At 29.2% G+C, this 22,480-nt stretch overlaps 1 protein-coding gene across 3 annotated transcripts in view; it reads left to right on the top strand.

Moving 5' to 3' along the window:
* The window catches only part of LOC115239160 (disheveled-associated activator of morphogenesis 1), a 44,597-nt gene that overhangs the window by 4,387 nt on the left and 17,730 nt on the right, over positions 1 to 22,480 (top strand). Inside the window, exons 1-2 of one of the 3 annotated variants that reach the window (XM_029813526.1) lie at positions 20,554 to 21,481; positions 21,793 to 21,873. The exons of 1 other annotated variant lie outside the window; for it this stretch is intronic. In XM_029813526.1, the coding sequence (XP_029669386.1) occupies positions 21,479 to 21,481; positions 21,793 to 21,873 (84 nt within the window). In that variant the 5' untranslated portion in view covers positions 20,554 to 21,478. Of the gene's footprint in view, positions 1 to 16,011; positions 16,520 to 20,553; positions 21,482 to 21,792; positions 21,874 to 22,480 lie in introns of those variants that run through there. One more of the 3 variants, XM_029813527.1, reaches the window with a different exon arrangement.

Raw genomic sequence — 22,480 nt, 5'->3', positions numbered from 1 at the left:
GACCACAGCTGTTAGCTCCCCGTGCGTATACATCACGCCCTTAAAGCTTCCTTCACACAAGATCTCGTCTGCGAAGAGAAAAACTGATACAATTATTAGAAATCTAGGGAGCGATAATCTTATGAAGTTTTTTGCCAATTCTCAATGCGATTTATTAAATTCACGAATTGTCAGGGAATTGATTTTTAACGTTTATATGGAATAATTGAATTTTAAAATGATATAGCAGATATATCAATGCTTAGACATTGGAGATTCAAGAGTATATGTATATAAATCATATTAAATGTGATATAATTAAACGTGTCTCTGCATGAACAATAAATATAATTTTGTGCAATAATACAATGCAAACATTTTTATTGCCGTACAAATAAATAAAGTAAAAATTTAGTTATAATATTAAGAGTGATAAATGAATAGAATATAATTATTTGATATTATAATTAATAATATAAAAAAATAAGAAAACTGTGTAATTACTTAAAAATTATATATAATTTTATTTCTATAATGCCCCTATAAAATATAGAGAAAAACTATGGATACAATTTTATATATCTATGTGTCGAAATATCTAAATACAGTAATAGTAATAATAAGAATTGATCTTGCGGTCCCATTAAAAGGTTAAGGTCAACGTAAATAGGCTTGTAATTCATTCATACCGAGTATCGATTACAACCTATTCACATGAGCTTTCTTACATGACTTTTTTCCATAATCCTCGTGTGTACGCGCCCTAAAAATGAATCCTAACACAACGTCTTAAGGATCTCATTTCCGAATGAGTCAGAGAATCCGGATAAGGTCTGCCAAAATATTGTACGCGCATATAAGTAAGTTATTAACCTGTAAGTCATGATTATAAGAGCAAAATAATGTCATTTATTTAAAATAGGGAAGCAATAAAAATGGTAATTGTAATTTTGCTTGTGGGTTCAGTACGGATCTTTTTATATTTGATAAATTTCGATTTGTTATTTTATTTTTAAATATATTTTTTGTATTATGTATATGTTTGACATTATATAATATAATTATATAATAGTATTTAATTAATTAAATTAACAAAAATACTTTTATAAAAAAGGTAAAAACGGACCCATGATTATAAGAGCAAAATAATGTTATTTATTTAAAATAGGGAAGCAATAAAAATGGTAATTGTAATTTTGCTTGTGGGTTCAGTACGGATCTTTTTATATTTGATAAATTTCGATTTGTTATTTTATTTTTAAATATATTTTTTGTATTATGTATATGTTTGACATTATATAATATAATTATATAATAGTATTTAATTAATTAAATTAACAAAAATACTTTTATAAAAAAAGTAAAAACGGACCATTAAATATACGTATATATTAAAAAAGTTTTGTTTCATTGTTTACATTGTGTACTTTCTTCGTTTAATGTGTTTAAACATGTCTTTTTTACAAAAATTGCAATATATAAAAAAAGTTACGTGAATATTTATATACAATGTAAAATTAATTTTATTTATTAATATATTTTGATATTATAAATGTATTATATTCAATATAATTATACATTCAATAAAATAATTAAATCACGAACATTTAGATTTAGTTTATAAATCTGAACTTTTTATGGAAACATATAAAAAAATTACCACCATGATAATAATGTATAAAATTGCAACGTGCATATAATTTATCATTTTTTCTCTTGCTGATGAATAATTATCATGAACACAAAGTAGTGAGAGAAAAACATCAAAGCAATCAAGAAATATCATGATAGACTTGTTTGTATCAATTGACTACTCTCGCTAGAACGATTATTATTATAATTAATACACTAGTAAACTCGTACATTATGTACGCAATACGAGATTCGAATGTCATCTCTACATGAAACGCAAATTATAATATAACTATAGAGACAGTATAGTCGCTCGGCAATTGGCAGCAATTGACAGCAATTAGGACTAAGAGTCGGGATGATCGTGATTGCGCATTATGCCAATACAGAGCGACAATGCTCAAGCTTTGAATTTTGAATATGCAAGTAGTTGCTCTCTCTCTCTCTCTCTCTCCCCTCTCGCCCTCCCTCTTTCTCTCTCTCGTTATAATCTAAAATCCATAACTGGTTGCAATATACTACATTGTTGCTTTGAATATTGTCACATTGTGATGTAAATGCATGTACACTTAAAAAAGCCTAGAGCACGTTGTCATATTGAATATCGGATCCCATCGGAAATGCAATGCTAATTTAATGCGTCATTTTATGTTAGAGCGATGTTTATACGCGCGTGCAATATTGTAATTAGAATTGTTTAACGGTTTATTAAGGAGGAATCATAACCATAGGGATGCACTTTGTTATGCCAAGAAGTAGATAATTGATAATATATTTAAAAAAAAACATTAATAATAATAGTCCCATGTTTAACAAATAAAAAGAACTGTCTAATTTTAAATATATATAAGAGGAAAACAGCATTTTATAAATTGTAATTTCTGTTTCTCATATAAAAAACTAAAATTTGATATGTTTAACACACAAAATATGTTTAAAGATAGAAAAAAAAAATTTTAATTTTAATTTCTTTTAAAAATACTCATCGTTTGTACTGTTAAAAAGATCAAATTAAATAAATCAAAAATAACGAAGGCAAAACATAGCAATATAAACATACTATTATTTTGAAATCTGAACCTGCATATCTAATCTAATATGTCTAGTCAAACATCGTGAAGTATGAAAGAAATATAGACCGCATCTAAGGGCAATGGGCCGGATGATGGTAGTGGCGGAGAGGGGAAAAGGGAGAGGAATCTTGGACAGATGTTTAATCCACAGTGCGAGGGTCCAGTTCCCCCATGGAAAGCGAATCGTGCCAAGAACTACCCTCCATCAACGATTACTACGTACGAACGCAGTATCGGCAGCATTGTACCTACGACAATAGTCCCACTATTGCTACCTTAAGCCCTTGTGAGCTACGCTTATATATATAAGGGCCACGTGACACGTGCTCACTCACACATACACATACATTGTATGCCCTACGGTCTGAGCAAAATTTGCCGGAGACTCTTTTTGGCTGTCTCGGTGTTCGGTTCACCACGTGGATGTCTCTCGCGGGTGAAAATTTATGAAAACGTATGAGAAATATCTCACAATCAGTTGCAAGGCTGCGTTTACGTAATATCCATATTACCAATATATTTTGATCGATAAAACATGTGGCCGTATGTCGTGGAAAATAATCGTTCGGTTTCTTTTTTTTGCATTACAATGAGAAAAAAGTATATGACGTGTAGTGATAAGTGTAATTATATAAAATAATAAATGACATAAAAATAATTTGTGATAGTGCGATTATGATTCAAAGTGAATTCGAATTGCTAAATTAAATAGAATATTATTGTTCACGAGTGATGCGTGCTGCTGATCTTTTAAAAATAGTACAAATTATGATATTAATGATTATTGTCTAATGTTTGCACCTGGATAAAAATATACGATGTAGCTAGAGACGAAATTTGAAGGTACAGTATATGTTGAAGATATAATATTATTATAATTTTCTGATTGTTTCAAAAAGTTTAAGTATGCATTCACATATTAATTGAGCGTTAATATATAAGAATAAGAATGAAAAATCGTATAGTACAAAAAAAATGTCAGTATACTTATACAATCGCATTTCTGACAATTTGGAGCACATAGCGTTCTATGACATAGTATTCTATTCGTAGCGGCTAGGATTTAGGCATATTTTGAAAGAGCAGATGGTGTTTATATCTAAAGTGTTGATGTAGTAATGGGTGCACAGAGAAGGTGCTGAGAGAAATTTCTTGCGTTGAGATCTAAACTGATACAGAGAGGGAGAGAAAGAGAAAAAGAGTGAGAGAACGACGGATAGAGAACATATCCTCCTGAGTTCGCCCCACAGCAATATTTCATGTGTAAGTGTGTGTGTGTGTGTGTGTGTGTGTGTGTGTGTGTGTGTGTGTGTGTGTGTGTGTGTGTGTGTGTGTGTGTGTGTGTGTGTGTGTGTGTGTGTGTGTGTGTGTGTGTGTGTGTGTGTGTGTGTGTGTGTGTGTGTGTGTGTGTGTGTGTGTGTGTGTGTGTGTGTGTGTGTGTGTGTGTGTGTGTGTGTGTGTGTGTGTGTGTGTGTGTGTGTGTGTGTGTGTGTGTGTGTGTGTGTGTGTGTGTGTGTGTGTGTGTGTGTGTGTGTGTGTGTGTGTGTGTGTGTGTGTGTGTGTGTGTGTGTGTGTGTGTGTGTGTGTGTGTGTGTGTGTGTGTGTGTGTGTGTGTGTGTGTGTGTGTGTGTGTGTGTGTGTGTGTGTGTGTGTGTGTGATTAGCAGTTATTTTCTAATATAAACAGATATTAGGTGGTTATCAGTCAGAATGACAATTGTCAACCGGAAATAACCGGAAATAACCAATTCTTTCGTCGTCAACGCATGAAACTCTACAACAGTCGTTAGATTTATTTTTAATGATGCATTTAACTTCCATATTATATCACATACAATTTGCATATAAATGAAATATAATGTACTAAGAGTATATTTTTTTCCATCACTTTTGTCGGTTACTTAAATTGCTTACTGATCAATATATAAAGATATTGCAATAATTTCTCTCTCTCTTTCTGTTTTAAAAATATAGTAAATAACAATGTATATTTGATAGAGCAAATACTTTCCGAAATTAATTTTTTTTTTTAAACAAAATTAAATACAAAAGAAAATTATTTTCAAATTTTAATTAATTTTTGCATAATACCAGTATATTTTTAAAATTATGTCATTGTATATGTGTCACTGTTGTATCTTATATGTGTGTATTTGAAGAAATATAAGAAGAAAACTAGATTTTAATCCCTCTGTTTTATAATTATTAACTATTTTTACTAGTAAATATAATTATTAATAATATTGTTAATAATAATTAGAAAAAAGTTATTAATTATTAATTACAGTTGTTTATATTATACATACTAGCTATATACTCTTTTTTTGCAATTATATTCTATATATTACATAATTGGCAATTATATAACTATTTTCTAATTGCAAAAGGCAATGCAAGTGCAAGCTTTCCGCATCGAAGAATATTTATTACGGCGGAAACTTATTAGCGCGAAATATGGAATTATCAGCACATCTCGTAGCACGCTAATGGCGCTAGCACGCACGTGCCACGCGATACGCTACACTGCTAATGGCATCTGCCAAAAGTTTTTTCATCTCAGACAAAAGTGCGCTATGTGTGTGCATGTGTTTTATGATTTTTTATTTGCGCGACTTTCCCCGAGATTTGTGCATACATTTTGTAGATTTGAATGTATTTTTAAACCAGTAAATTACCGACAATATGTCGCTTGAAAAGCGCATATGTAATGTCGAAAGCATGATGCGACATCGTAATAATAAAAAAAATGTAGTTTAAAACTTAATTATTTTTCCATGTTTTTAAGATATAATTTATTAAATTTCTTAATTTAATAGATAAAAAAAGAATTGATGTATATCTGCGCGTGCGTGCGTGCATGTGATGTAATTCTTTATACAACACATTTCTTTTTAAGAATAATTTAATTTTTAATTTAGAATTAGAATAACGAATACTATAAAAACTATAAAAACGAGACACAGAATTTTTTTAAGTATACAGAACGTGCATCTAAACAATTCTGATCTATAAAATATTTGTTGGTTAAAATAAGATAATTAAATTTAATAATGATCTGCTAAAAACAATTATTTTAATAACTTGATTAATACATATTTATATAATAAAATGTAATTAAAATTATAAGACTTGAGGAAACACAAATACAGTAAGCCACTAATAATAAGTGATTCAATAAACTTTTTTCCGGTTTATGATAAAATCGACAAACATATGTATTTTTTCATGCTCTTGGTATTAAAACTCCAAATAATTCCAAACGCATGCAATGTTTCTGATATCGAAAAGTAGCAGATTGTCTGTTTTGATAATTTTATTATTCGAGTATGTTTCCGTATTCTGTACATATGAATGCGTTTCGTAAAAATTGTAAAACACATATATTTTTTATAGTAGACGGTTTGCTACGAAAGAATTGATTTATTGATTGCTTTTAATTGGTTCAATCAAATGTTACAGCTACGATGCATTCGTTTGATGGAGTTTTTTAACCTCCTTTTTTTTTAAGCAAACTCAGAATTATAAATCAAGTCAATAATAACGTATAACCGGGTTTCCTGCGATTCTCTCTCCATTTTCGTCACAATTTGGGTCGAGCACAAATATAGAAAATCTTGGGAATGTATTATCGCGGACAGAAGCAATCGAGTGACGCGAAGAAACGGGATAGTTCAAGTCATGTAGTGAATATCAAATGCATTTGAACGCTTGCCAAAACTTTTGGGTCGCATTGTCAGAGCAAATTTGCAAGGAGCAGAAGAAGATCGGTTTTTAACTGATAGCAGTTATAATAATGTTTTGATCTCCACGAAGTATAAAAATACTCTACTTGGTTCTGTTTGTATAGAATGATTCATTTGGGACATGTGATTATATTCAGCGTTTTTAATTAATCGTAACATTGATCTAAATCTCAAAAATTTATACATTTTCTCGAGAAAAAAAATGGACTTTGTGTAATTATATAAGATCATATATAACAACATATGATAACATATGTAATTTTATATGATCATATATGATAATATCTGAAATTTGGCGCGATATGATCTTATATAATCATATTCGGCCAGATCTGTTTTCATATATAATCAGATCTAACCGAATATTGTTATATAAAATCATATCGCGCCAAATTTTGGATATTATTATATATAACTAGATCATATCGCGTATATATATTATCTTATATAATTACACAAGCCCATTTTTTCTCGGATACTCATAAGCAAACATTTTTCTTCACAATTAAATATTTTTATTATTCCGTAATTCAAGAACACAGATCATATCAAACCGTATCAAGAAAAAACCCAATTTGATTCAATATATTCGCCCAACAATTTTTTATGAAACTTCATTTAAAAAGGAATAAAATATATTATAGTAGATATTTTAACATCCATTTTTAAAAATAAATATTTAACTTTAATTTGCGTCGAACTTTTTAATTATTATGAAAAAAATATTGATAAAATTTCTAAATGTCAACATATATGTTACATCTACATATAAAATATATACACATGTATAGATATATCTACACTTCATGTTATGTATGAATTAGCTATCAAAAATTGTTTAAGAAATGCTGGAAACTCAAATTATTTACACTGACATAGCACTGAATAAATTAATATAATAATAATATAGAATGGACTTTTAGATCAGCTGAGATAAGTGCAATAATTAGAGCACCAGTCGATTTAATAACGCAAATAATTTAACCTAATGCGAGAAGAAGAGTTTTACTAGATCTCTAGGTGTGGTATGAATGCATTCATATTTCTCATATGCCGTATTAGGTTAGTGGGACCAGCTATTTTATGATTCTTGTTGTACTAAGCTCCGCCAATCTAGGCAAGTGATTTTTTCCGGCGTTCTTGCTGCATTCCGATTGCGATTTGACTGTGAAAACTTCATGCATGTGGGCGCGCTACTTCTCGTGAGAGTATTTGCAGTTTTTTTTTTCTTCACCGCACTAGTCGGTAAGAAGCAATAAGCCGCGATAGCCGATTAAGACAAATGCTGATAAGCGATCGGCTACGAATTTGTCACAGTCATGCGAACCAATATATTATCTATATTGACAAGCCCACCGCGATAATAAATTGACGTCTTGTCCGCTGTTCTAGAAGTCGTAAATGTAGAACTCGTTCTTTGCACTTAGGAGTGCTTTTGGCATACTTCTACGATGATAAGGAGATTGCACATTCTACATTTGTAAGCCTAAAGAAGATATCTAAACTCACATGGAATGATCGAGTTGCGCAATAGATCTAGGCAATGGGAGAAGTGTTACACGAGGAGTAGTGTATCATATACATATATATGATATGCATAGAGAAAAATAGAGAAAAATATTAGCATAAGAAAACAAAATTTATTTAAACTTACAAACATTTAAAAATATAAAGACAAAAATAAAGATAACAATATATTTGCATTTTTTTTTTTAAATTATTTTTATAATATTATTTTTAACTTACGCATAACTTCTCTATGAAATATATAATTTCTCTATGAAAAAAGGCAGAATATTAGAAAAAAAAAACTATTCATATGACAGGCAAATAATTAGAATCTTTACTCTGTATAAATATCTCGATAAATTTTAAAAAAGATATCAGGATGAGCTGCTTAAAAGCGGCGCAAATATTCATGATAAATGTGCAATTATTTACATGCCATGAAATCATAATTAGTCGCCTTCTTTATATGCTCGGTCGCATACCAGCTCTTCTCCACGTTTAGCGAATTAAAATGCGTCCCGTATCGTCCCATATCGACCAGCACCGTTAACATGTGTGCGTGTGTGTCTATCTATTAAATTTATTCTAAAACGCACCTCTCGGGTTAGTATGTCACAATTTGTCGTCCGATGTATGCAAAGCATGTTCTGGGAAGGTCATAGCTCGTCTGATAGATAGCCTTTTTTCTGAATCGAAGCATTAACGAATTATTAACTATTTAATGGTTTAAATAAAAACATAAGCAATATTTAAAAAATCATGAATTTTAGACATTCTAATTTATAATTTTAGAACGTGCCGATTAATAATCAGGAGATTTTAATATATAAAATATTTGAATATATTATTTAATATATAAAAATATTGTTAAACCAAATATAAAATATAATTATACATAACATATTAAATATATAGGATGATTTATAAATGCACGGTAATACTTCAGGGAGTAAATGTATGCACTATACAAGTAAAAAATGTTATTTGAAGTTTTTTCGGTTCTTTTGGAAAGTGACGTATTACATTGCAATGTTATTACTTTGCATAACGTTGTCAAGATCACCATAAAATTTTTAAATGCGAATCTCCATTTTTAGTATCATATTTTTGTAGTTGACCTTTTTAAAATATATAATAAAGTTTTTTTTATTAAATACTTTCCGAGTTTTATGAGACTTGAAAGTTATAATTCCGCCGGCATTAGCATCACCTAAGGTATACCACGTGGAGGTAGCATGGTCGGATAGAGTGTTGTATTTCTTTATTTAATAGTTGTTGCCATAGAAATCCGATAATTATAAGAGATATAAAGTAGTCGTTAAAAGTTATCCAAACTTAAAAAAATTTTCTGGTTTTCTTAAAATTATGTTTTTTTTGCAAACAAAGCCTAATGTAAAAAACAATTTATTCTATATTTTTTATTTATTTGTTCTATTAATTATTAAATATAATATTATATATAGTTTATCAGTTCTACAGTCAACGATTAATTTCTTTTTTATCATGATTATAAGTGCTAAATGAATAGATTTTTATAAGAAAAATAGGAAAATAAGATATCTAACAGTATGTACTTTAATATATACATCACACACACATACACCTCAATCATTAAAACCCATATATTCCTAAAAACACCAGCATTTGTTCCGGACTTGTTAGATCCTTACAAATATGATCGTAGTTAAAAAGTGCAAAAGTGTGTAACGCGTGAAAAAATAGTCGAGGTCGTTTTGTTGTATGATTAGGAAACGGTATAATACGAACGAGAAAGGAATGACAAAGTAATCCATGAATGAACTTACGCAGCTGCGAACGTACCCACGCTGAATACTAGACGAGTCACCGATGTCATAGCCGGATTCTATCTATAGGAGTTCGCGTTAGAATATATATATATATATATATATATATATAATGATGCTTAACGGGACATGAAGTATAAGCGGCTAATATTCCAGAAACGACATGTGAATTTCTAAATTTCTTCCTTGACACTGTACGGGAAAGAATAAGTTAGAAAGCTACACTGTAAAATCTTAAAAAGGAAAAAGCGTTAAAATTTAACTCATACAGATATTTGGACAAAAACATTCATAAGGAAACGCGTTCGTAAAATTAATATTGTTCATTAATATAAATTGATCATATAATCTAATTATTACACGTGAATTTATTGCATTTTACCTAAAAATTGTTTATCGCTTAAAACTGTGTTTAATTTTACCTGAATAAGCCATTTGGTTAACTGAATCTGACGCAGTTTGATTAGAGTGCTCTTGAATATTTCCACTACTTTCTAATAAGATCTATGTATCCATTCATAACCTACCTACATTAACATTCTGTCAAAGACATGATGATGATAGATCGTCCGGTTACATGTCGCGGACGTACTAAAGTCGAAAGCGAGACGGAGAGGACGATATATCGCTGCGACGGAAGGGATAGGAAGATACTGCATAACGGGTCTTCCTCAGTAGGTCGATACATGCAATAGTATTGACATCAATTAAGACGCCGCGGAAAATGCATTTATACGTGTACATTCCATCCTCTATAACGTCTGACAATTTTTTCCCACTTACGATGGGAGACCACCCACCGAAAAATGACGCGTTAAATAAAAAAAAAGAAGCGATTGTGATAAAGAAAAAAGATAAATTTCATTAACTTGCACTTCACGGATCACTTTTCTTTTGATATATATAGTAGAAGGTGCATTCCTAAGTAATATACGTTTTGAATTATGTGACACACTCTCTCTTTCTCTCTCTCTTTTGGTTCCTGAGATATGCGACTTTTGAAATTTCACAATTTTCGCACATCAATTTTCATTTACTTGTATCATCTTTTCTATGTGTTTATATATTTTTTGTTTACATTTGCTTATTATGCACTGTCAGTACGCTTTAGGATCATTGTTTTGTTTTACTAAGAATTACAAAATAAGTACAGCTTGCTACGAATTCTTAGCCATTACTATGGATAAATATAAACTTATTGATTATTTTCTTCAACATCGTGTTATACGTAATTTATTGTAAAGTAAAACTATTAAATACATGGTTTGAAATTTTCCGCACAAAAAAAAAGTTTGAAATAAATGACAAATTTAAGAAATTAATGATTGAAATAAATGATTATGTAATTGCATATTTAAATCTTTAAAAGTGAATATTTAATAATGAATGCTTAATAATAATAAAAACCTTTTGAAAGTTATTGAAAATCGTGATTTTGAAAACATGTAGCAAGATTAAAGTTACTTAAAAATTTTATTTTTATAATATTTTAAAGTTGCATATCTCAAGAATGAAAAGAGAACGCCACATAATTCAAAGCATGTATTATTTATAGATATGCACCCTCCACAATATATGTCAAAAGGAAAATGATCCCTTCGTGAGATATAAATTAATGTCAAGATTTATCGAAATAATATTGGATAGCGATTTTGATGGTTTTACCAGTGTTTATATCGTGACTCCTTTCATCGAAACATTGTAAATCATTTACAAACCGCTTCTTCAGCATTACACGCAACGCTGTAATATTCTATGCTTTTACCGGGACTGATAAATCGTCGTTATATATAAATGATGATGTCGATGCGGACGTTAAACTTGCAAATCGCCAGTAAAACATGTCACGAGCAAACGAATTCACAATAGTCATTGCCGAGCGAATGGGTTACGAGAACTCGTGAACACTTATTACGCATCCTTGAAATTCCTTTTATACTTATGCGACTTCCGGAGTATATAATTATATTATTGCAATGTGAAATTGAATTCTCTGAAAAAAATTTGCATATAGAAAATATGATATAATAAATAATTAATGACTGATAATCTCAGAGAGAAGATACCTGTACGTGAACAAATAAATCAAAATTGTAAAATAAAGTTTTTTTTTTATGCAAAATTTTATTTTTTCAGATAATCGATCTTTTTACATCAAACTGGTATATCTTCACAAATCGTTTCAGTTGTTGACCATGATAATTACTATATCTAGATCTCTATAAAAAGAGATATATCTCTTATATAAAATAATAATTATATAATAATTTATTATAATCATATATACATATATATATGTGTGTGTGTATACTTTTTTTAAAGAAAGATCAGTGTCTTGCTATTTATATGTAATTACCAAATTAGACATGCTTGAGTTCGTTTTTTGTAAAGATGCATGAAATTCGCATCTCATTTTCATGTGAAATCATTCCGGAAATACGATAAAAAAGTAGTCCCGCGTAAGCGCGGGATATTTCTGCGGAAGCGCGGGAAGTTTCTCTAATTTGTTTTCACCGGCAATGTATGTCAAGTAACATTAATGTTGAGTGCCCATTAAAACATTATATACATTCCTGCGATAAAGCAAGTAAGCAAACCAATGCAATCGATTAGCTTCAACATCATAGCGAACAGTGCCGCGTGAGTGTCTCTACCCATTCGAATGGGAGGCGAAGGTATGCGATAAAGAACCAAATGTCAGCGACATGACAATTCAATCTTGTATACCATGTACATAATAAAAAAAATAGACATCATTAGTAATGATAAAAAGTGAAAGTTTATTTTTTTTAATATATTCCAAAAGTTTTGGATATTTTCAAATACATTCAACAGCTATTTACATTAACAAAATCAATCAAAATTTGTTTTCAAGAAATTTTTTATATATTCAAAAATAATATATATCTAGATTTTGAATTATAGATAAATACGAATATAATGTATACAGATTTATGTGGCATTAAATAAAATAAAATAATGTAATTAAATTAATAACAAAAGTTAAATTAATAACACAAGTTAAATTAATAACACAATTAAATAAAATAATGGATTGGAATATTAAACATATTTTTGGTGGTCATGTGCAGTGGATTATACTCGAAGAAACAAAAATTTTCCAAGGATGGTGTTAATCAAAAGACAATTAAAGGCTAGCGGAGAATATAAATATAACAGAAGTTCAACAAAAGAGGATATAAAATATCTTGAACGATTTTAAAATGAACTGATGGCCGATGTCGGTCTAGAAAAATATTGAAAATATTGAAGTACCGGAAATATATATTTGTTGGACCAGCGACCGACTGGATTCTTCTAAATAAATAAATAAGAATATCTCCGGCAAAGCTCATGTTATCATTTGCATTTGGTTGACTCACTTTAATCCGATTGCATGGACTCTCACAGTCGTTAACAATCCTGAAGATACGATTACCACAATAGAACATCTTCAAGGTAGAGGCACAATCTGATAAAAGAGAGATGGCAATAAACTTCTATCTCGTCCCTCCACCATGCAGAAGGAATGGCGCAGAGAAGGAGAAAAAATTTCTGATGGTCATGTGTTTTATTTTTCCCTCTGAAAAACCAGTCGTCGCGCATCAGCGACGAAGAGACAAGAGTGCAGTTTGCCAGCAAGGCTGTTGCCGCGGGGCAAGCAAGGACGAACTTTTTGTCGTGCGTCATACCAACGATGACAGCAACGTGGATCACGGTTTCGGGTCTGAAGATCCAAGATTCACGCAAATCCGTTTCCCATGGCACGCACACGCAACGCGAGTCAATTAGCTGCGATTCTATTTTTTCACCTTTCATGCTTATCAAGTCCGTCTAGCATTTAAGTTTATTGGTCTATAATAAACTGTGCTTGGATTTTATGTTCTAGCTAAAAATTTAAAAAATAAAATTGATATTTATAGATATTTTTTTACTAGAAATTACGCTTTTTATAAAATTATATCACACTTTTGACGATAATGTTTCAAATTTTGAATAGCCTCTTTTTAATAATAAATAAAAATTAAAATTTGTGAAAGTGTGACTTAAAAAATTGATACATCCGTTTTACAAATAATTAATAATGTCCTTCATTATAACACATTAGATTTTTCTCACGATTTTGTTTTTTTATAAGCAGCCGATGCAAACAATAAAGAGAAAAAAACTATGATTTATTAATATAAAAAGTCTTGTGACTTTTATAGTTAATTAATAAATTTGATGTGACGCTAAAATTGTTATAGGCAATCAAATTGTCTACAAATTATCGCTATCGCACTAAATTCGACAGTTGGACAAAATTTATTCCATAGCTTTCACGTTTTACGATGTGTTCGACATAGAAAATGTATAGTAAGTTTTTTTGTATAAAAAACTCTTATCGCAGATCTATAAGATGAGGGCATATATAGGTGGTCGATAATTGAATATGGGCACAATCATAATAATTATTTTTTTAAAGTCAATTGGAAAAATACAGGAAGTGTATGATACATATTCATTATTTCATTTGTAATATATGCAAAAAGAAGAATTTTTTAAAGGCCTTTTGCTTTAGGACTCATTAGATTTTGATACATGTATATTAATTATTGCGTATTAATATATGGCACATTAATATTATGTATATATTTTTTAATCATATGTTAATCTATTTATTAAAAAAACTATATCTACGTAGAAGATAATTAAAACATACTCGCAAAAATTATATTATATATATATACAATATTATTTACAAGTGTATTTAACAATATATATATATATACAATATTATTTACAAGTATATTTAACAATAGACAGATTAATTTGATTAAATCTATAATTTAATATCATAAGTCATAAATAATATAATGTGTTAAAACAAAAAGTTAGATTAAAAAAATTATATTATTATATTCACGTAAAATAAATCATATGGAGATTTCTCCATAACAGTTTTTTTGAGTAAACTGAAAATGTGATCTAAACGAAATAATACAATAAAATTTAAATATACCATTAATAATTCAACGCACTTTCCTTGTATCTCTATTCATTTATAACTAGTGATAACGATAGAAAGTTATTTAGTCACAAAAGAGTTGGAGTTTTCGCATATCTTATGTTTTCATTAATGTTACACGTAAAAGAAAGTGCTCGAACGAGGTGATATTTCCCCGCGAGCAAATTTTTGTGTACGTATCGTACTTCGACTTTCCTTTGCGCTTATCGCTCGCCGGCTAATATGACTCCTATTTATTCTAAGCTAATATCTGTACCATCTAAATTCGAACTTTGTAAAGAATGGGAATTGCGCAGATGATATTCTCCGGTTTCACCATCAGGCCCGCACCGATCAAAGTATTCGTGACGAAGAATCCTAGCGCGCAAGTAGGCCCCCCTTCTTTCCAGAGCCCAGTCGGGGGACTTCTATGTGCACCTGTGCAGGTTAAGAGGTGTTGTGTTTTCACCTGGCAGTTCAACCTACAATCGCGAGCAAGAACGTTTCGCAGCCGAGATCGTCCGCTGATCTTGATCGAAACAGAGAATAAAATTCGAGTGCCGCAACTTTTTTGATCAAATTTTCTTTCATCTATTGTATTTTTGTCGGACTCTTCAATAATTACAAGCAAGCGCAAAATATTTTTTTGAGTGAAAGAATTTATAATGTTGTGATGCATTAAACGTCTAATTTTCTTTTAACGAAGATTCGATTCAGTTTTGTTAGAAATGAATGAACAGATTCAATGAAAGAAACTCCAGAAAAGCCTTCGCTTTTTCGGGAAAAAACAGTGAATCGACGAACAGGAAGGAAACAAATCTTCTGAAACAAGCTAATATTGCTGGATTATTTTATTATAATTTGAAAATAAATTGTATTATAGAAACAGATATCAAAGTGATTAATAAACTAATCAATAAGTTAATCAATAATTTGATCGATAAATTGATAGGATAAACACGATGATAAATTTTATAATATGACAATAATACGGTTGAAGTTTATTAAATTATTATTTATTGTAAAACAAAATCTAGAATTTTATTTTCAAAATTAATTTAAGATTAACTTCTTTTTAGAAATAAGGAAATAAGAAAATATATATATCAAAGAAAATTTTTGTAAGAAAAATTACTATTTAGCAGTGATAAAGAAGAAAATTAGTATAATATTGATCTTTTAAAGTTAACTAATTTTATTATTGCAAAAAATTTTAAATAAAAATAAAATTGCAGTCTCTCCAAGTCTTTCAAATATTATTCAATATTTCTTACCTTCTTTTAAATAACATAAAAAATCTTAATTCTGAATTAAGCAAAGATTTTCAAGAATCAAAAAGATCATGTAACTGAGAACAGAAAAAGAAATAGAAAGACTAACGTAAATAAACGTAAATAAAATCTATCATGAAATATAAAAAGGTGAAATATAACACATCAACTCTGCAAGTATTCAGAAAGAACCACAAATATCTCATCCGCTCAAAAGGACTATATATCAAAAAGAAGAGATCTTAAACGTCACGTATAATTTCCACAATCTTTACAGGATGAAGCATTAAAATATTATAAATGCGCTAAACTATACGCTTTATTCTGGGACACGATGTAACATCACTTTACTTATCGACAAATATTGGTAATCCTCGCATGCTAAGCGAGCAACTTTCAAACGAATACTCGGCACAAGACATTTCAGTTCGCGGTTTGAAAGGGCAAACGTTTGAAGAAGAGTTTAATCGACAAAATTCAAGATGGACACTATGTTGGAGAAAATGGGAAAGCTGAATCTGGTAATGTGTATAGTTCAAGTATTAAGCTGCGTATTATATGCGTCATTAACGAAGCTTCGTCGTAAACGCAACTATCATTTCTAGTAAATTGCGATAAAAGAATGGTATATTGCGCAATTAGAAAAACAGGCAAAGTATCATTTACTTTATGATTACGATTTGCTACTCACCTATCCTGGTGCTATTTATTTTGGAGAGAGAGATAGCACGAAGGAAAACGTTTGGCATCATTTGAAGAAAAAACAAAATTATTTTTATGAATTCAATTTTCCAGATTTTTAAATGAACGAAATTCTAATTCAAATCTGGATTATCAATGTGCTTAGTTTTAAAAATTTAAAAGTTGCAGTAAATAATAATTTTTTTTATTTATTAAAGAACGAAGTATTACATGTATATATATATAGAAGTTAATATAATTATGTTAACAGATATTAATATAACATAAATAATTATATTAATATAAAATCTAAAATAGGCATTAATATAAAATCAATTTGTATGTTAGACACGCAGTTACATTTTTAGCAATTACATTTTGCTTTGATATATTCCTACTCTGCAATTTTTATTTTTAATATTATGATTCAATCATTAATTAGCAGATATAAATTATGGATAACACTTTAATAAAAATATATAAAAAAGAGAAAGAGAGAGTGAAAGAGAAAATAACAGTAGCTAATAAGAAAGTTATTTTTATTGGTGATAGAAGATTCAATTTTCATATAACAGCTGATAGATCGATTAATCAATGATTCAACTGATGTCGATAAGGGGGAAGGGCGCACATTAAAGTTTCACTCAAATATCTTTGGTGAGAGTATACTCATAAAGAAGAGAGAGGAAAAGACAAGATCAAAGCTGAACAAGGAGAAAGATACAGACGTGGTATGAAATAGAAAGGGATAATGTGCGGTAATTCAGCTTATTTTTCATTGTTCATTGTTACAAGTGTTTCACTATAGACGAATTTATTAGCATGCAGATATCGAATACGTAATCACAAGATGTGCTATGCAACTGTTTTGGATGTATTTTAACCACACGCGAGAAAGCTTGTTTTTTTCTTTACGATGTCTATCTATATTACAGATTTTTTTATAAGATTAGTTTTTGCATAGATAGACTTAGCTTCTTTATAAAGCGCCGAATCTTTAGAGTCGGTTTTTTAAAAAGTCTTAGCTTTTTGTAAAAAATATTTAATATTTAAAAAGCTTACAATGTATATAAATATGTTATTTATAAATTATTAAATCTATAAAAAAACTCACAAATATATAGAAATTATTAAATGCCTTAAAATGATACACTTTACTCGACATTTAATTAGCCACTAAATCATAATGGATATAGCATTCATTGCGGACAGATGTTTAGAAGAGTAATGTTATACATACTTTGTATTTAGGAAAATACGAATTTATATGCTGAATACATTTCGCATTTTTTGTCCATAGAAGATGCTTATGTCGTGATAGTTTCGTCATAGTTGAAAGTATAGTGTCATAATACGCCGCGCCATAATTATTCAAGTGAATTGACCTAATTGCAAGGAGGCATTTATTTCGATCATAATTTGAAAGAATAGTGCATACATTGATGTAATAGAAACCGGCTCTTCACAAAATTATACAAAATTAATAATTTCAAAATTATTAAAAATTTTTTTTTCAGAAATAATTAAAGATAAATTTAAAAATGGAAAATTAAAAATATTTTAATAAAAAGGCTAGTTTTAAATTTTGACTTCATATTTGTATCATATTTGTATCATATCAGCGATTCCAAAAACCTCGATATATCAAGTTTCAATAAAATATGTTAAAAAAAAATTGTGCCATAAAGAGACAGAATGGATTTTTTAGATTCTACGAAGTGCAATATCACACACACTGAAAAAGTTACAAAAAAGTTCTCAATGTAGAATTAAACAACATTCTTCATCAAAAAGATATGATTTGCAGAAGAAATCTGCATTTATATATACATTCACAATCGTAACATGCGACTATCTTTTTCGAATAATGAAACTTACGCGAAATTTTGCACGCATAATAAACTATGAAATAAATCTTGCACGCTGTATTGCTTCCAAGTGTCACGAAGTAGCCATAAATAAATCGTATATTAATTACGACTGATGCGCGCGATTATTTGATCCAAATGATGCACGCGTCATTAAAATGATATCTGCGAGATCAAAACGCTTGCTTGCGCCGCACGAAACAAAATAATTATAGCGTGTAATTATATCGCGGCAGTGAGTAATGAGTTTATTACTTTCAAGTGTGTTATTATTATGCCTCTTTTTGCAGCATATATCTAACACACTTCTCTTTGCGCAAATTTAATATTATTTCTGTAACCAAGTCTTTTAAGATATGTATCATTGCCAGGAATTGAGTTAATAAAACACGCATCGATCTACACGATCTAAATGCTAGCTAATTAAATTTAATTAGATAAGCAGTTTCTGTCGGCATTTTCAAAGAATTCTAACTGATTATATAATTCAAATTATATTTGTATATCAGAAGGAAATATTGAAAATGATGTAAATGTACCATGTTTTTAATGAAAATAAAATTAATAATTTGATATGGAATTTGATAATTATTTATGAGAAATTATATCTGATAAAAAATGAAAAACTAGAGGTATGGATTAATTTTTATTTAAATCAATACGGCGCAAATTGATAAGCCGCTCGCATCGGAAAAGATATGAGATTGCATTATTTCCAACTTGACAATAACGAATATTTTTATGTCAATAATAATATTTAATTAGTGTTATTAATAATAATTAATTAAATAGTAACAATATTAATATATAACTAATATTTAATTACATAATTAAAAATTGATATTAACAAAAATAAATTGTTTTGATACAAGTATGAATTTTTTTGTATTGTGCTTTTAGGCTCTCATTTTGTTGCTCTTCTTTTATCACAATATTATAGCTTAATATCAAAGAGTTTTGCCATTCTTGTTTTAATATTAAATTATTATTATTATTTTAAAATATGAGAAAGAATTGTACAAATTAAAAGATTTTAACGGATGATGTATAGCGTACTTCCTATAAATAAAATATAATTATCACCTACAAATAATCGCAAATTATTGTATTACTAAAATTTAGTTTTCTTATTTATGATTTTTTGAATATAACTTTTTGTATATAAATGAATATTCTTCATAAAAAATTTTGCTTGTATTGACATGACAAAATCAGCGAGACCCAATGCTCTTCTTATTTCTTTCTTTCTCTGAATTAATATGCATAACAAATGTCTAAATGATCGACAATGAGACTGTCATTTCTTTCAAGATATAGTATTTTTTTTTTTTATATGTTTACAACTGTCTTGAACTGATAACATGATGACAGTTGCGAGCCATGACGCACGTAAGTTCGCGTATCCCTGTATTTTTCACGAGGAAGTAATTTGAAGAGATGGATTAGAGACCGTAAAGCTATGGAAAGTGTGCTTACAAGTCCGTGACTCGCTTCCGTCGTTGTGTACTCGCTTCCGGTAAACGCCGTTACGACGGAATTTGCATTGTAACTAATAACTTTTTTGATTGCATATTCTCCAAAGGTTAAGATATATGTAGATAGCTTTATACATATATCAAAGCTCGCAGCTCTACGCGCGTGTGCAAAGAAAAAATTATCAATATCAAAGAGAACTTTATGCTTTGCATGTGAAAAATGTCTTGAGATAAAAAGTATATTTCTGATATTAATTTATAATTTTGCGAGAGTTCTGGTTTCTTATTTTTTTAATTTTTAAAATATAAAAGAAAATGATATTATAAAAGGTCGATTTATTATATAGGTCGATTAGCTGCAATATTTTATGAGTTTCACAATATTGCGGTAAAAAGCTTATCATATAGAGAAGATAAAGTACAGTTCCCAATTGTCGAAATATTTATGCCAATTAAATTGCAAGATTATGTACTAAAATATTCGGACATTATTATGTTCGTTTTTTTTTTTTTTATTATTGCGATGCATTAAATGAGCAAAATATATTTCATTCATTCTCACATGCTGTATGCATTTTGAAAAGCATGTGTCATAGAACGAAGAAGTATCGTGCGTTTACATAATCACGTACAGTGCTTTGATGTGTTCGACATTCTTGTTACACGAACCGCGATATAACGGCTCAAGGAAGGTGCTATTATTCACGAATAGAAACAGCCGAGAGAAGTACATTACCTGCCGAACATAGGAATATCTCATTGACGATAATGTACTACGTAAAAAATTAATGCTGATAATATTCTGTGTTTTAATTGGATACTCTAAAACAAATTTTTTTTTTAAGATCATTACACAATCAGGTTAAATTATATTCGAAGAAATATCTCTGAATCTTGAAGTTTAAATTTTACTTTGTGCATATCTATTTTTTACACTTTCTATTTTTATATCTGTTTTTTATAAATTTATAAATTTTATTTTTAAATGTTATTTTTTATCATTTTGTGAAATAAATATAAATAGAAGAAAATATATGGAGGCTGGTAAAATCAAGGAATTATATATCGCGTTCATATCACATAAAAATTAAATACATCTAAAAGCGTTTTGTCTATTTGTATGACTGACAATCAGCTGATTTCTGAGGACATCACAATGATATGCATAGTCGCGCGATAACTGGCACACGATAATTGACGTTGTTCTGTTTTTTCCTCCGCGATAAGAATTTGAACGTGTAAGATAAGGTAGAGTATTAGTCGACAGAGTCGGCTAGTGGCTCATATTCTTGACTGCGTGTGTGAGCAAAACGGTTTCCTTTCCAAGGCATACAAAAGTGAAAATCGCGGTTAATCGTAAGGACGATTACAATCGAAAACGCACCGATGCCCCAGGCGTCTCTCTTTTATCTGATTGTGTCGTGTAAAAAAACGATTTGGCTGATCTTGAAAAGCGATGATTATTTAATTTTATATAGATAATATATATGATACTATTATTAAATTAAATTGATATTTGCTATTTTGATATTTTCATTGTCATATAGCAGATATGATAATAATTTAAAATATCGTAATCGTTTGTGTGTTAAAGCAAAAAAAGATAAAAATAAAATATATGTATTATTTGCATTAGCTTTCACAGTCGTCTAAGTAAATTCGATCGAAAATGTATGATCGATTATGAGGAAATTTTAAGGAACCGTATGTTGGGACAACTGTGCTATCAAATTTGTTATTTTAAAAAAGGAATCTCAAAATATTATGTATCAAACGTCGTCTTCTAATATTGAGGATCAGGATATTGCGCCCTGTCCAAAACCTGAAAGTGGAAGGTGGCATTTTTTTCACGTAGGTGATCGAATCGCGAAGGAATCTTGATTGTTAATAAAACGCTTTCACTGAGTTCACTTAGAATCTGTCACTGTAGGTTGTATAGTAATTGATGGCTTGTTACATTGTTAATTAAAAAAAATATTTAATTGCAAACTAACTATGGTTTGTAATTAAAATTCGAGTTTTTTTATTATTATAACGGAAATCATTTTTTATTGATTAATATATAGAGTAGCCCATATATAGTGTTACAAGCCAATAACTCTAAAAATATTTGTTGAATCAAAAAATAAATCTGCGATCAACTTAATATTCTTTATATTATTAAAATGTAGATGTGTTGACGACATTAATGATGACATGAGGAAATTGTTAAATTATTAATAATGAAATAATATTGATATGTTTTGGTTATAGACACAAATCTTCAAATTATTTTTTTGCTTAAAATGGGATATATTGTAACAAAAGCTAACTTATGATATAATATGCATAAAAGATATTTTTCCTTTTTTATTCTGGCTACGTTTTTTTATATTTGTAGCAAAAGAAAACAAATAAATGTTTATATTTTGTAAATATACAAATAAATATAATACATAACATAAATATAATATAAAAA

This window comes from Formica exsecta, unplaced genomic scaffold (assembly GCF_003651465.1).
Source record: "Formica exsecta isolate Colony F162 unplaced genomic scaffold, ASM365146v1 scaffold365, whole genome shotgun sequence".
NCBI classification, from domain to species: Eukaryota; Metazoa; Arthropoda; class Insecta; order Hymenoptera; family Formicidae; genus Formica; species Formica exsecta.
The sequence above is the reverse complement of the archived record's forward strand: the minus strand, read 5'-3'. Positions and strand labels throughout refer to the sequence as shown.